This window comes from Artemia sp. Qi Xiang Cuo, chromosome 16, assembly GCF_049724085.1.
Source record: "Artemia sp. Qi Xiang Cuo chromosome 16, ASM4972408v1, whole genome shotgun sequence".
NCBI lineage: Eukaryota > Metazoa > Arthropoda > Branchiopoda > Anostraca > Artemiidae > Artemia > Artemia sp. Qi Xiang Cuo.
Window position 1 is genome coordinate 33,216,834 of NC_142809.1, and position 17,140 is coordinate 33,233,973.

The window sequence follows — 17,140 nt, forward strand, 5'->3', positions numbered from 1 at the left end:
GTTTAGAGTTTACCATAGAGTCTTAGCTTAGAGTTTTAGTTAGAGTTCTAGTTTAGTTTAGTTTTAGTTACAGTTCAGAATTTATAGTTTTAGCTTAGAGTCATAGCTTAGAGTTTTACTTAAATTTATAGTTTGGTTAAGTTTTAGTTAATAGTTCAGAGTTTTTAGATTAGAATTTTTGTTGAAGTTCTAGTTTAGTTTATTTTTATTTAATAGTTTATATTTTTAGCTTAGAGTCTTAGCTTAGATTTTTTGTTAGAGTTGTAGTTTAGTTTAATTTTAGTTAAGAATTTGATTTTTTACCATTGAGTTTCAGTTTGTGTTATAGTCTAGTTTACATTTAGTTTAGAGCTTACAGTTTTTTACAATACAGTCATATCCTAAAGTTTGAGGTTGAGTTCTAGTATACTTTCATTTTATTGTAGAGTTTTGAGTTTTCTAGTTTAAATTCTTATCTTATAGATTTTATCAGAGTTCTATTTTATTTTAGTTTTATTTAATAGTTTATATTTTTTAGACTATATTTTTTTATTAGAGTTTTATTTTTAGTTTTGTTTTAGTTTAGTTTTAGTTTTAGTTTTAGTTAATAGTTTATAGTTTGAGCTTAGTTACTTAGATTATATTTTCTTTTAGAGTTGAAGTTTATTTTAGTAATATTTCGTAGTTTATAGTTTTAACTTATAGTATTATATTAGAGTTTTATTTTAGTTTAGATTTTCTTAAGAGTATAGAATTTTGTATGCTAGTAAAATATTGGAGTTTTTTTTAGATTTTTATTTTATTTCTATTTTATTTAATAATTTAGTGTTTTTATATTAGAGTATTAGTTTAGAGTTTTTTTTTAAGTTATAGTTTAGTTTTATTTTAGAGTTTTGCCTTAGACTTAGATTTTCAATTATATTTCTAGTTTAGTTTAGTTTTAGTTAAGAGTTTAGAGTTTTTAGCTTAGAGTCTTAGCTTAGTTTTATTTAGAGTTCTAGTTTAATTTAGTTTTAGTTAAGAGTTTAGAGTTTTACCATAGAGTCTTAGCTTACAGTTTTAGTTAGAGTTAAAGTTTAGTTTAGTTACAGTTAAGAATTTAGATTTTTAGCTTAGAGTCATAGCTTAGAGTTTTACTTAAAGTTATAGCTTGGTTAAGATTTAGTTAAGAGTTTCGAGTTTTAGCTGAGTCTTAGCTTACAGTTTTTGTTAGAGTTCTAGTTTAGTTTAGTATTACTTAAGAGTTTAGAGTCTTACCTTAGAGTCTTAGCTTAGAGTTTTTGTTAGAGTTCTAGTTTAGTTTAACTTTAGTTAAGAATTTGATGTTTAACCTTTGAGTTTCAGTTAGAGTTCTAGTTTAGTTTAGTTTTAGTTAAGAGTTTGGTGTTTTACCTTAGAGTCTTAGCATAGAGTTTTAGTTAGAGTTCTAGTTTAGTTTTAGTTAAGAGTTTAGAATTTTAGCTTAGAGTCTTAGCTTAGAGTTTTTGTTAGAGTTCTAGTTTAGTTTAATTTTAGTTAAGAGTTTGATTTTTTTCCTTTGAGTTTCAGTTAGAGTTCTAGTTTAGTTTACTTTTAGTTAAGAGTTTAGTGTTTTACCTTAGAGTCTTATCTTAGAGTTTTAGTTAGAGTTCTCGTTTAGTTTAGTTTTAGTTAGAAGTTTAGAATTTTAGCTTAGAGTCTTAGCCTAGAGTCTTTGTTAGAGTTCTAGTTTATTTTAGTTTTAGTTATGAGTTTAGAGTTTTTGGCTTAGAGTCCTTTGCTTAGAGTTTTTGTTGAAGTTCTAGTTTAGTTTAGTTTTAGTTAATAGTTTAGAGTTTTATCATAGAGTCGTAGCTTAGAGTTTTTGTTAGAGTTCTAGTTTATTTTAGATAAAGTTAAGCGTCTGGAGTTTTACCTTCGAGACTTAGCTTAGAGTTTTAGTTAAGTTTAGTTTTAGTTATGAGTTTAGAGTTTTAGCTTAGAGTCTTAGCTTAGAGTTATAGTTAGAGTTGATGTTTAGTTTAGTTATAGTTAAGAGTTTATAGTTTTTAGATTATAGTAGTATTTTATAGTCTTTTTTATAGTTATATTTTATTTTACTTAATAGTTTAGAGTTTTATAATATAATAATATCTTATAGTTTTTGTTGTAGTTTTAGTTTAGTTTAGTTTTAGTTAAGAGTTTAGAGTTTTTTAGCTTAGAGTCCTAGCTTAGAGTTTTTGTTAGAGTCCTAGTTTAGTTTAGTTTTAGTTAAGAGTTTGGTGTTTTACCTTAGAGTTATAGCTTAGATTTTTAGTTAGAGTTCTAGTTTAGTTTAGTTTTAGTTAAGAGTTTAGATTTTTACCTTAGAGTCTTATCTTAGAGTTTTTGTTAGAGTTTTAGTTTAGTTTAGTTTTAGTTAAGAGTTTTGAGTTTTACCTTAAAGTCTTAGATTAGAGTTTTAGTTAGGTTTGAAGTTTCGTTTAGTTTTGTTATAGTTAAGAGTTTATAGTTTTAGCTTAGAGTCTTAGCTTAGAGTTTTAGTTAGAGTTGTTGTTTATTTTAGTTTTACTTAAGAGTTATAGCTTAGAGGTTTAGCCTAGAATCTTAGCTTAGAGATTTAGTTAGAGTTGAAGTTTAGTACAAACTAGCATAACCACAAAATTACACAATATTGCATAGAAATACCAAAACCATTGGTTAGATTCGGTTAGGTTAGGTTAGAGGTTAGGTTTCTCCACGTTTAAGTTAGGTTAGATTAGGTTAGCTTACCATGAGCGCTCATGATAAGCTAACCTAATCTAACCTTTTCCGGAGAGTATGGTTAGGTTAGGTTAGGCTAGATTAAGTTAGGTTAGATTAAGTTAGGTTAAGTTAGGTTAGGTTAGCCCACGTACGCTTCACTTAGGTTAGCTTAGGTTAGGTGAGAGACAGGCAAAAAGTTAGGTGTATGATTAGGTTAGGTTAGATTAAGTTAGGTTAGGTTAAGTTAGGTTAGGCTAGGTTAGCCTACGTACGCGTGCGTACGTAGGCTAACCTAGCCTAACCTAACTTAATCTAACCTAACCTAATCATACACCTAACTTTTTGCCTGTCTCTCACCTAACCTAAGCTAACCTAAGTAAAACTCTAAACTAAGACTCTAAGCTAAAAAACTGTAAACTCTAAACTAAAAGTAAACTAGACTAGAACTCTAACTGAAACTCAAAGGTAAAACATCAAATTCTTAACTAAAATTAAACTAAACTTCAACTCTAACAAAAACTCTAAGATAAGACTCTAAGCTAAAACTCTAAACTATTAACTAAAACTAAACTAAACTAGAACTTCAACAAAGACTCTAAGATAAAAACTCTAAACTATTAAATAAAACTTAACAAAACTATAACTTTAAGTAAAAATCTAAGCTATGAATCTAAGATAAAACTCTAAATTCTTAACTGTAACTAAAACTAAACTAAACTAGAACTCTAACTAAAACTCTAAGCTAAGACTCTATGGTAAAATCTAAACTCTTAACTAAAACTAAACTAAACTAGAACTCTAACTGAAACTCAAAGGTAAAAAATCAAACTCTTAACTAAAAATAAACTAAACTACAACTATAAAAAAAACTAAAAGATAATAATATAAGATAAAAATATAAACTAAAACTAAACTCTACTATAACTTAAACATAAAATATAATCTAACACTATAATATAAAAACACTACACTCTTAACTAAAACTAAAATAAACTAGAACTCTAACAAAAACTCTAAGCTGAGACTCTAAGCTAAAACTCTAAACTATTAATAAAAACTAAACTCAACTAGAACTCTAAGCTAAGACTCTAAGGTAAAACACTAAACTCTTAACTAAAACTAAACTAAACTAGAACTCTAACTGAAACTCAAAGGTAAAACATCAAACTCTTAACTAAAATTTAACTGAACTAGAACTCTAACAAAAAGTCTAAGCTAAGATTCTAAGCTAAAACTCGAAATTCTTAACTAAAACTTAGTCAAACTAAAATTTTAAGTAAAACTCTAAGCTATGACTCTAAGCTAAAACTCTAAATTCTTAACTGTAACTAAACTAAACTTCAAATCTAACAAAAACTCTAAGCCAAGACTCTAAGGTAAAACTCTTAAATATTAACTAAAACTAAACTAAAATATAATTCTAACAAAATCTCTAAGATAAGACTCTAATCTTAAACTCGAAACTCTTAACTAAAACTAAACCAAACAACAACTGTAATTAAAATTATTAGCTATGACTATAAGATAAAATTATAAATTCTGAAATATATATAAGCTAAACTAAAAGAGAACACTGAATAAAACTCTAAGCTAAGACTCTAAGCTAAAAACTCTTAAACTCTTAACTAAAACTAAACAAAACTAGAACTATAACAAAAACTCTAAGCTAAGACTCTAAGCAAAAAAAACTCTAAATTTTTAACTAAAACTAAACCAAACTTAAACTTTAAGCTAAGACTCTAAGCTAAAAACTCTAAACTCTTAACTAAAAGTAAACTAAACTAGAACTCTAACTAAAACATTAAATTCTTAACTAAAATTAAATTAAACTTCAACTCTAACAAAAATCTAAGCTAAGACTCTATGCTAAAACTCGAAACTCTTAACTAAATCTTAACCAAACTACAACTTTAAGTAAAATTATAAGCTATGACTCTAAGCTAAAACTCTAAATTCTGAACTGTAACTAAACTAAACTAAATTAGAACTCTGAATAAAAATCTAAGCTACTACTATAAGCTAAAAACTCTAAACTCTTAAGTAAAACTAAACTAAACTAGAACTCTAATAAAAACTCTAAGATAAGAATCTAAGCTAAAAAAAAACTATTAACTAAAACTAAACCAAACTAAAAATATAAGATAACACTCTAATCTAAGAACTCTAAGCTATCAACTAAAACTAAACTAAACTAGAACTCTAACAAAAACTCTAAGATAAGAGTCTAAGCTGAAACTCTAAACTATTAACTAAAACTAAACTAAACTAGAAGTTCAATAAAAACTCTTAGCTAAGAACTCTAAACTCTTAACTAAAACTAAACCAAACTATAACTGTAAGTAAAACTCTAAGCTATGACTCTAAGCTGAAACTATAAATTCTGAACTGTAACTAAAACTAAACTAAACTAGAACTGTAAATAAAACTCTAAGCTAAGACTCTATGGTAAACTCTAAACTATTAACTAAAAATAAACTAAACTAGAACTCTAACTGAAACTCAAAGGTAAAAATTCAAACTCTTAACTAAAATTAAACTAAACTAGAACTCTAACAAAAAAAACTCCAAACTCTTTACTAAAACTAAACTAAACTTCAACTCTAATAAAAACTCTAAGCTAAGACTCTAAGCTAAAACTCTAAACTAAAACTAAACTATACTAGAACTTCAACATAAACTCTAAGCTAAGACTCTAAGCTAAAAACACTAAACTCTAAACTAAAAATAAAATAGAATAGAACTATAACAAAAACTATAATCTTAGAATCTAAGATAAAACTATAAAATATTAATTAAAACTAAACTAAACTAGAACTCTAAGATAAGAATCTAAGGTAAAACACTAAACTATTAACTAAAAGTAAACTAAACTAGAACCCTAACTGAAACTCAAAGGTAAAACATCAAATTCTTAACTAAAATTAAACTAAACTAGAACTCTAACAAAAAACTCTAAGCTAACACTCTAAGCTAAAACTCGAAACTCTTAACTAAAACTTAGTCAGTATCATAAAATATTAAAAAATGGGGGAGGGAAGGGGAGGAGAGGGGGAGGAGGGAGGGGAGGATGGGAGGGGGAGGGAAATGTGAGGAGGGGGAGGAGGAGAGGGAGAGGGGGGACCCTTTGGAGGCCAAGGGGGGGAGGGGGCCTTTGGGGCCTGGGGGGTCCTTTGGGGGTCTGGGGGGGCCTTTGGGGCCGGGTGCTCCTTTGGGGACCTGGTGAGGGCCTGGGGGCCCGGGGAGGGCCTTTGGGGGTCCGGGGGCCCTTTGGGAGCCTGGGGGACCTTTGAGGACCGGGGGGGGGAGGGCCTTTGGGGGCCCGGGGAGGGCGTTTGGGGATCCGAGGGCCCTTTGGGAGCTTGGGGGACCTTTGAGGACCGGGGCTTCCTTCGGGGTTGAGGTAGGGGGATTGGAACCCTTTGGGGCTGGGGGATCGGAACCCATTGGGGTTGGGGTAGGGGACCTCACGACACTGTTAAAATACAACTTGTGTATTATAACGACCACAGAGTTTCACCTTCAAATCCTCTTCTAAAATCCTCTTTTAAAATTTCTCTAACTGTTTCGCCGAAATAACTCCCTATAATGGCTAAAATGGTTTCGCCCAAATAATCCCTAAACGTAATTTCAGTGAGTTCCTTTTGTTTTTGGCATCCCTGTGATTTCACATTTGAAATTACAAAGAAACCTTTTCGCGCGCTAAGATCAAAACATTCGCTCGGAAACGATTCTCTTTAGAAACAACAAATTAATTCCCCTTTCATGCCAATCAATCAATCATGACATCATCTGTCATGTATGATCTAAACTTTGCCTCGGAAACATTCTCTTTGGAAATACATCAAAGACATTAATTAACTTGACGTCATCTGTCAGACACTATTAAACTTTGCCCGGAAACAATTTGATTAATGACTGTCAGCACAGGTATCCCACTTTGATTAACCACGTGTTCTCCCTAGGGACTCTATGCCCATATTAGGACCATAAACCATGTGGTCCTCGTGGGAGTTTTAAAAAAAGTGTCCGGATCGGGATTCGAAGGGGTATTGTCCTCGTGGGAGTCGGACCCCCCCTTCTACTGTTATTTTGTTCAGAGGAGTTGATTTCCAGATAGAAATTATGTTTTTGAGGAGGACAGTCCCCCACAGCCCTTAGGGCAAGGGTTGTAAGTTATGCTCTGGAGGTATATAAGGTTTTTTATAGAAGGCGTTGCCGTAGAAAGTTCAAAAAAGGCTCATTCGATTGGAAATTCAAAGGGCTAGTGCCCTTTTTAATAGTCGAAAGTGATTAGAGAGCAACTAAACCGCCTCTCATGCCCACCTTTTCCCCAAACACATCTAATCAAAACTTTGAGATAGCCATTTTATTCAACGTAGTTTTAAGTTCTGGAAAAAAGGTCTTTGAGGATGAAAACCCCCTCCCCACAGCCTTCAGGGCAAGGGTTGTAAATTATGCACAGGGGGCATGTAAGGTTTTTATAAAACGTGTCGTCGTAGAAACTTCAAAAATGGCTCATTCGATTGGAAATTGAAATGGATAGTGCCCTTTTAATAGTCGAAAGTGATTGGAAAGCACATAACGCCCCTTCTACGCCCACCATTTCCCCAAACACATCCAATAAAGATTTTGAGATAGCCATTTTGTTCCACGAAGTTCGAAGTTCAGGAAACCTTTGAGCAGGACACACCCCCCACAGTCTTCAGGGCAAGGGCTTTAAGTTATGCCCTGGGGTCATATCAGGTTTTTATTGAAATCGTTTTCGTAGAAACTTTAAAAAAGGCTCATTCGATTGGAAATTCAAAGAGCTAGTGCCCTTTTTAATAGTCGAAAGTGATTTGAGGGCAACTAACCCTTCTCTCACGCCCATCTTTTCCCCAAACACATCCAATCAATATTTTATATAGCCATTTTATTAAACGTAGTTGAAAGTTTTGGAAATTAGGTCTTTTAGGATGATAAACCCCTCAGAGCCCTCAGTGCAAGGCTTGTAAGCTATGCCCTGGGGCATATAAAGTTTATATAGAAAGTTGATATAGAAATTTCAAAAAGGGCTCATTTGATTGGAAATTGAAATTGCCCTTTTTAATAGTCGAAAGTGAGTGGAGAGTAATTAACCCCCCTCTTACTGCCACTATTTCCCCAAAAACATTCAATCAAAGTTTAGAGATAGCCATTTTGCTCAACGCAGTTGAAAGTTCTGGAAGGATGACAAACCCCCAGAGCCCCATGGGCAAAGGTTGTAATTTCTGCCCTGGGGGCATATTTAAAGATGGATAGAGTTGTCGTAAAACTGCAAAAGAGCTTATTCAATTGGAAATTGAGAGTGCTAGTGCCCTTTGTAATCGTCGAAAGTGATTGGAGGGTAACTAACCCCCCTCTCGCGCCCTTCATTCCTCCAAAAACATCCAAGCAAAAATTTCAGTTAGCAATTTGTTTCAACGTTGTAGATAGTTCTGGAAATTAGGTCTTTTAGATTGAGACCCCCCCCCCCCCAGCACTCAGGAAAAGGGTTGTAAATTATGGCCTGGGGGCATATAAGATTTTTATTGTAAGTTTTGTCGTAGAAACTTCCAAAGGGCTCATTTGATTGGAAATTGAAAGGACGAGGGCCATTTTTAATAGTTGAAAGTGATTGGACTACCGCCGATCTCACGCCCACCATTTCCCCAAACACATCCAATCAAAATTTTGAGATAGCCATTTTGTTTAACGTAGTTGAAAGTTCTGGAAATTCGATCTTAGGGGATGACAACCACCCTAACAGACCTTAGGGTAAGGGTAGTAATTTATGCCCTTGGGGCATATAAGGTGTTTATAGAAAGCGTTGTCGTTTCCAACAGAGCTCATTCGATTGGAAATCGAAAGGCCTAGAGTGCTTTTTAATATTCGAAAGGGATTGGAATGCTTGACGTTTTTAATTATTTTTTGTTGTTGTTGTTGTTTAGACCAGGGCACTTCGTATCGAAGGAGTTGTCCTGGGAACTCGAAAAGGGCTCATTCGATTAAAAATAGAAAGGGCTGATGCCCTCTTAATAGTCGAAAGTTATTGGAGGGCAACTAATCCCCCTTCCACTCCCACCCTCCCATTTGCTCATTATGTTTAAAAACTAAATGTTGCCCTAAGATTAAATCAAAATTCACTGTGATTCCCAATAAGGCATCTCAGCAGTATCCCAAGAACGACTGAGGGCATTATGTTCAAACTTTCGGCGCTGCTTCTGCTCTTAAAATTTAACCAAATCAAGATAGCGTAAGTGTATCCAAGCAATCAAAGAAATTAAACAGATTTTTTTGCGAATGTTGTCAAGTTTTTCATTTCAGGTCAACTAGAGGAGGGGTGAAACTAAATTAAACAGTACTATTTGTGTCCAGATTTTTGCACTTTACTGAAAAAATATAAATGTTTTTACTTTTATAACTTTAATAAATCAAATAATATTAACACTTTGGTCACTAAATATTAGCATCTGTATATTAAATTGGCAATGCACATTCATTTGTGTTTTTTTCAGTAGAGTGCAAATTATGTTCTGGCCTTGAGAAGGCATAGGGTTTTGAGCCCAACCTATGCTAATTTCTGCTCGTTTCGAGTTTGACTCGGTTATTTATTGTAATTTCTGTTCGTTTTGGGTTTCATTTATTTATCGATGCTGATTTGTGGTAGTTTAACGCTTAGTAGATTATTTTATTTTTTTTTTGCTCATTTTTAGTTTAATGGAGTTCTTTACTTTTCTTTGAAAAACTTATTTTGTGGAAAAAGTCTTTTTAATTAATCTTATGAAAAGTTCAAAATTCTTTGTAGCATTGCATTTAATAATAACACGAATTTCCGTAAATTATGTTAACTTCTCATCTTAAATTATTTTAATATCCTTCGTGTTTCTAAAATCTTAAATCTGTATATATTCCATAGGGGATAATATTTCATACACAACTTAAGCTTTTATCTACAACTCCTCAATATTCTAAGGATAATAAACCCCATGAACTCTTCATGTCACAAAATTGCAGATTTTTCTAAGGGAAAGTTCAATAAAGATCAAACAGTTCGTGGTAACGAACTGTAAGTAAGGAGCGACCCGGCTCAATGGTAACCGAAACTCTAGAAAACGGATTTTTGATACCAATAGATACATCAAAAGAATCAAATTTAAATGCTGATTTCAAATATATAAGTTTTGTCAAGTTTAGTCCTACCCATCAAAAGTTACGCTGATTTTCTTTGCGTAAAGAGCGAGGTGTTGAGGAGGGGACAACCCCTTTCAAATACGGAATAATTTCTGTTCGTTTTAAGTTTTAACGTCGTTCCTTACTTTCAGTTAATAAACTTGTTTTTTTTATTTTATGAAGTAAAACCCATATTTAATATCTTGTTTTAGCAAAACTTGTCTTGATTTCTTTAGTTTATTTGTGTAAATTGGACAGAGATTTTTCTTACAAGGTTCATTGTGTATATTTTTATAACCGAAAAAATAACCGAAAATTAAATTAAAAAGATAAAGTTTTGTGATGAAATTAAAGAGCTAAGTTGAAACTTGAAACAAAAATAATTACTGCTTTGTGTTTTATGCTACACATTTTTGAAAAGGTTTTTCAAAAAAACTATCTATAATATTTTCTTATATTGTATAATTTTGAAGAAAACAAAAAGATTACGGAAAAAAAAATTCAGAGAGAACTTCAAATTATTTCTTTTATTGATTATCAAGGTTTATATATGCAAATATTATTTTTTATATATATATACTTGCTACTTTTCTACTGTTGGGATATATTTTTTGGGGGGAGGGGGGGGGAGTAAAGCTAGGTAAATCCCAACATACTGGATACATCCTTGAAAATGAATTTATTTCTGTTTGTTTTGGGTTTGATAATGGGTTCTTTACATTTATCCAAAAAAAAATTAAATTAATTTTTGGTTCGGTTTTCATTTACATGGATTTATTATTTGTTAGCTGTAGGGATGTTGTATAGTTTTTCTCAGTTTATCTGCCTAAGAATTAAAATGTTGGAAGGGATTTTAAATTTTAGTCAAATAATTTAATTATTAATTCAAAAATATTAATTAAATAATTTAATAATTAGTCTCCTTTCCATTTATGATTGAAGCCAAATGAAAATATTAAAAACCGGCAAAGCTTCCAATATGACAATTAACTTTGAAAGAAAAAACAAACATATATTTGTACAAATATAAGCTTTGTAAATTGTTGTTTCTTTTCTTTCAAAGGCCGTTGTCTTATTAAAAGTCTTACCGTTCTTCAATATGTTCGATTCACACTAATTATAATATTGGGCCACATTTTAATATTCAGTCAGAATGTCCATTCAGCCCTGGTTTTGGGCAATAATCTTTAACAGAGAACTCAGTATACATTTTGGAATGAATCAAGGGGGGAGGGGGTAATTTTTTTCATATGTGATGGAAGTCGGCATATATTTTGGTCTTCTACCGAGCAGAAGCCATCCTGATCCGTCTCCTGCTGACACCCCTGAATACAGAAGCATCTTAACTTACAATTATTTGAGAATAGTATTTTTATGTTTCTTTTTTCTATCAGTATTTGTTTATTTAAATAAATGTGTATCAAGGCTATTTGTAAAAAAAAAATCTGTTTTGCTGCCTTAAAAAAAAAAAAAAAAAAAAAAAAAAAAAAAAAATCGGAGTGCAAATCAACATGAATGTATGGCTATATTGTATCCTTAATTCTTTGTCTTAACGGAGTTTCCCTTGGCTTAATCTATATGCACTGAAATTTTCAAGCAAAAAAGATTGAATTGTTCGGGCTACACATTGAACCAACCATTTTTTTTATATTCATTATGGTCCCCTTGGTTAGGATTACTTACACTATCAGTTTCAAAACAGAATAAATATAGATACTCTTTGAAGGGGCAGATCCAGGGGGCCGGGGCCCCAGGCCCTCCAAGATTTTTCTGGCGCCCTCATTCCGTTTTTTTTTTATTCTTACTTTTTTTTAAAATAAACTTGTCAATTTGGTCAATTATTGGCGCTCCTGTCACATTGCCCCCACCCCAGATTTTGCTCTTGATCCGACTTTAGCTCTTTATGTGTCACTAATCAGTGCGAAAATTTCTTTTTCAGTAGTCTCTATGTAGTAGCACCGTAAGTTCAAACTAATCGGAGATTACGAAATATGTTGGCCCGGTTTCAGGTGTGAGATATCGATACAAGCAATTTTTTTATTTTTTTCATTCATTGATATCTGTCTGGCTATGCTTAAACATATTGCGAATTTCAACCCTATAAGAAATGTAGCCCTTTTTAGGCCTATTCTCGGGCGTCACGAATCGACGCAGAAAAAATTAGTTTTCAATTTGTGTCTTTACAAATTAGTCTTGCTTTTTTTTAAATAAGATTCTTTTTCATGTAGGCCTACCTTCTGTTTTTTTTTTTTTTTTTTTTTTTTTTTTTTTTAGTTGTTAAGACTTAAGATAGAGAGTCAAGAACGTGGCATCGGTAAAAAATTCAAAGTACCCCAGCTTGAACTTACGTTATTTTTCACCTAGGATAGATACTAATAATTTATATCTATCATTTCACCAAAGCTGATTTAAAACATTTTCAGGAACAAGTCACATTTGACCAAACATGCGATATATCATGCCGGCTAGTAGATTGTAGGAGGGACACAGAAATATATTGCGCCTATTTTCGGATGTCACAAATTAATACAACGTATTTTTTTCAAAAAGTTACATCCAACACTTCCTGATGGTAACGAAATGTAAGTAAGGAGCGACCCGGCTAAATAGTAACCAAAACTCTAAAAAACGGAATTTTGATACCAGTAGATGCATCGAAAGATCGGGTTTTTATGCTGATTTCAAATATACAAGTTTAATCAAGTTTAATCATACCCATCAAAAGTTACGCGCCTGAGCAACTTTGCGTGAGAAACAACCCATAAAAGTCATAGAACTTTAATGAAAATCACACGATCAGATTCAGCGAATCAGAAAACCCTACTATGGAAGTTTCATGCTCCTATCTGCAAAAATGCGGAATTTTGTATTTTTGCCAGAAGAAAGATCACGTATACGTGTTTATTTGTTTGTTCGTATCGACCCAGTAGTCATAGAATATCGTGAGAGGGTTCATTCGAACGGAAATTAAAAGTTCTAGTACTCTTTTTAAGTGACCAAAAAAATTGGAGATCAATTTGGCCCCTCCCACGCTCATTTTTCTCCCGAAGTCACCGAATCAAAATTTTGAGATAGCCATTTTCTTAGCATAGTCAAAAATCTAAAAAATATGTCTTTGAGGATAACTTAATGCCCCACAGTTCCAGGGGTACGGGCTGCAAGTTATGAACTTTGCCCATTGTTTACATATAGTATTGTTGAATGGAATGTATACAGACAATTTCATCAGGGATTTTTTTCTGGTGGGGGGGGTCAGAGGATGGGGTTACGGGGGAGGATCTTTCCATGGAGGATGTTTCCTTGGGGGAAGGGACACTTCTATGAAGGGGGCGCCGGATTTCCCAGGATTATTAAAAAAAAAAACGATCAGAAATTAAATAAAAAAAAAGTTTTTTTTTTCAACTGAAAGTAAGGAGCAACATTAAAACTTGGTAAAGTTGAAAATTCGAACAATCTGAAAGAAGCTTCCTTTCACAAGTTATATATTTTAACAAATTAAAATGTCTTGTCTCATCAACTCCAGCCACTCAATACGATTCTTATTTGACATTAAATAAAAAAAACAAATGTTTTCAACTCAAAGTAAGGAGCAACAACAAAACTTAAAAGTAACAGAAATTATTACGTATATGAGGGGGTTTGCCCCTATTTAGTACCCCACTCTTTACGCTAAAGTTTTTTTTTAGTACTTTCATAAAAGCTATTTATTCTAATCAACCAGTCTTTGTGATTCAGGGGTTTGTGATTCAAACAAAATTCAAACTTTAGCGTAAAGAGAGAGGTATTAACAAGGGGGGCGAACCTTCCTAATATACATAATAAAAACATACGAATATAGAAGTTCGTTACGTAAGTTAATTCGTAAGTTACGTCAGAACAAAATTTCGAGAAAGCCATTTAGCAAAAAAAGTAAAATTAATATGGCAATTTTGTTTTAATTATTCAAGTACGGTGAGCCAAAATCAAAACTGCATTAATTCAAAAACTTTCAGAAATTAAATAAAAAAAAACACGTTTTTTTAAGTGAAAGTATGAAGCGGCATTAAAACTTAAAACGAAAAAAATCATTCCGTGTACGAAAGGGGCGGTCCCCTCCTCAACGCCTCGCTCTTTACACTAAACTTTGACTCTGTCTCACGACTTTATTTCTTAAAACAATAAACAACTTTAGCGTAAAGAGCGAGGCGTTGAGGAGGGGACCGCCCGTTTTATAAACGGAATAATTTCTGTTCGCTTTAAGTTTTATTGTCGCTCCTTACTTTCAGTTAAAAAAAAGTCTCAGGATACTAGCTTATGATTGGCAGCGTGGCCAAGTCTCTCCGTGCTCACAGTTCGCTTCTATGAATTGTTTGATTGGAGAAGACTAAGAAAATGACTTTGAATACATAAAGATTTTTTCCAAGATCACCAAAGCAGAAACTTTGAACATAGGGGGAGGGTTATAACAAGACTCTTCGCCTGTACGTTTGTCTCAAACGCGATAATAGCAGTAAGGGGGTAGATGTAGTAGTAGCTAAGTAGGTGCAGTAGCCTATACGGAATTACGGATCTGCTGAAATACTCACCAGCATATTTTAGTATTTATTGAGATACGCCTTTTACACATAAAAGGGAAGCAGAGATATGGTGTTTGTAAAAAAAACTGTATATATTTATTCTCTATTGTAGGCTTTGGAGATAGTTGCCAACGAGAACTATAAAGCGTATGCGAAATTGGAGAAACCTTGCGCGACGAAGTACAAAAAGTTTCGCAGAAAAAATCCTCGGACATCTATAATGAATGAACATGTTACATCAACAAACAAAGAGTCGGACAAACTCACTACTCCAAGTAAGCCAGTTATTAGGCCTGAAGACAGAGTTATAATATGCACGAATGACCAGGTCGCTGGTGATCCGCCCAGTATCAAGATTTATCAGCGGCCAGAGAGATGGAGTAAAAAAGCGTTGAATAGCGGTACTGTTAATACGGTGCTTATCAGTGTCGGTCCGTCAGAATCGGGTGTTCAAACAAAAGTGAATATTCAGTTAGTTGATCCAGCTCGTATTAGTGATGTAAGTGATAGGACTCATTCTTTAAGGAGAGCGGTGAGTTATCAGGAAGATCTTAACACTGTAGGTAGGTTATCTCGGTGTGCTAGCTACGGCGATGCTATAAACTTAGCAGGTGGAGTGAAAGAACGAACCCCATCAGTTGAGGATATACTTGAAAGCATACGAAAAATGAGCAAAGAGAAAACAAGAAAAGGGAAACCTCAGCAAGGCTCCCTCCTTGGAATAAAATATAATAACCCTAAATCAGAACCCATATATTGTTCAACTGACATTAGTCCATCACCAAAATTAAGTGATGGCATATATCAAAATATACAAGAGGGACTTTACGAAAATATGGAAGACTGGTATGATAGCCCAAAATCTCCGACATCTACTTACGCTAATTTAACAACCCATATAGAAAGTGAGTACGAAAATATTAAATACGAGGAAAGGGTTTATAGTAACTCAGTTGAAACAAAAAAGTCAACTCCTATGTATGATACACCTAAACCAGCAATTCATATTTATGACCGTCCACTGCCAAAGAAGGAGCTGAAATACGACAAACCAAGGAAGAATGAAAGAAGTGAATGCGACTTGGCGTCTCTGGAAGGTGAAGCTGAGCACATTGAGGATCCGCTTATACCCCCTCCAGGTAACACATGTCTTTTATTTGCTTCTTGTTTGGAAACATTGTGGTGAAATTCTACTTTAGCTACTTTTGGCTATCTTGGAAAGGGGTTAGGTCAGGAAAATGAAACTTTCAGGGATGGGTCTACAGGTTAAAGTATGGGTACTGGTGCATTATACGGACACTTCTATATACTACTAAAGAAGTCAAGTTGGACTAATGCTAACGAAATAAAATAAAATAGGATGAATATATAATAGTTTATAAACAAATTTGGGCTATATATTTGCAGACTAGGGGGAAGGGGAGGTAAAGCATACCATATATTAAATACGTAACCTAACCAGAGACAGATACTGGTTAGGTACTTGGGCATTATATGGGCCTTTCTAAAAAATCAAGTTTGGTTAAAGCTACTGAAACAAAATAAAATAGGATGAATATATAATAGTTTATAAACAAATTTCGGCTATATATTTGCACATTAGGGGGTAGGGGTGGGGGTAAAGCATAGCATATATTAAATACGTAACCTAACCTAGGTACCTCCCCCCCCCCTATACACCAAAAAACAACAGTTTAAATATCATATACGCAATGAAAACCACGCTATGCATAGCATTACTCTATAGAGCTCTCTTGAATTAACCCGTCAAAAACGGGTTTTTCGTGACTGGTTTCCTTGCAAAGGCCCATATAGTGCCCAAGTACCCACGGTTATAATGGTCTATGGACAAAATTATAAGAATTACATAAATGGCAAATCCCAAATTGTAATTTTAACATTCATATTAGCTCACCCGTTTCACTCAATTCCACTCTAACAACTGTTTTAGTACCAGGTATCTGTCCCGGTATCGGTAGCATCTCCCGTTTGACATTCCATATACAGTATATAAAAGTGTCCGTTTAATGCACTAGTACCAAAGTATGCCCCGGGAAGGTAGTTTGAAGTACCTACCTCCATTCCTTCTCCCTCTAGACTCTAGAGGGTCCTGGTAATTTGCCTACATGACATGAGTCAAATATGGAAATGCATTCCATATATACAATTCAGTGTTAATATTTTATGCATAATATAGATGGGGGGTTTGTCATGATCCCAATTAGTAGGGGCAGCAAGAACCCTAAATCTTGGAGCGACATTCGTGCAGCCACAGTTAAGCAATAAGGGGTATATTGGAAAGTCCCTTGGCTGTCAGTAATAATTGCTAGTAATGACAAGTCATCTTAGCAGCAGCCCAATACGTTCAGAGCTTCACTCTTCTTTGTTGCCCGTGAAGTTTCTATCCCATTTAAATCCTTTCTTATAACCTTATTATAACCTTATAACCTTATTAAATCCTTATATTAAATGGTGTATGAAAAAATCGTTCGAAATTGGCATTACCTTAGAATAGCGTGTTTCAAATTAGGGAGTATCCAAAACTCAAGCAGGTTCACTCGATATTTTAGGGAAGCTGGCGAATAATAAAAACCAAAGTGATAATTTGAATAGTAAGTGCCCAAAAGTTTGGAGAAAATACGATTTTTTGGGGAGTGAGGGTGAGGGCTGGGTCCCTAGCTTCATTGATATTTATAGCCCATCTTAACCCATTCTAATCTTGTAATGAATAG

General features: G+C 33.4%; 1 protein-coding gene across 1 annotated transcript in view; it reads left to right on the plus strand.

Annotated features, from left to right (window-relative positions):
• LOC148942807 (uncharacterized) overlaps window positions 1-17,140 on the plus strand; it is a 259,132-nt gene that overhangs the window by 150,798 nt on the left and 91,194 nt on the right. Inside the window, exon 3 of the mRNA XM_089102069.1 lies at window positions 14,521-15,547. Coding sequence (XP_088958195.1) covers window positions 14,521-15,547 — 1,027 coding nt within the window. The remainder of the gene's footprint in view (window positions 1-14,520; window positions 15,548-17,140) is intronic.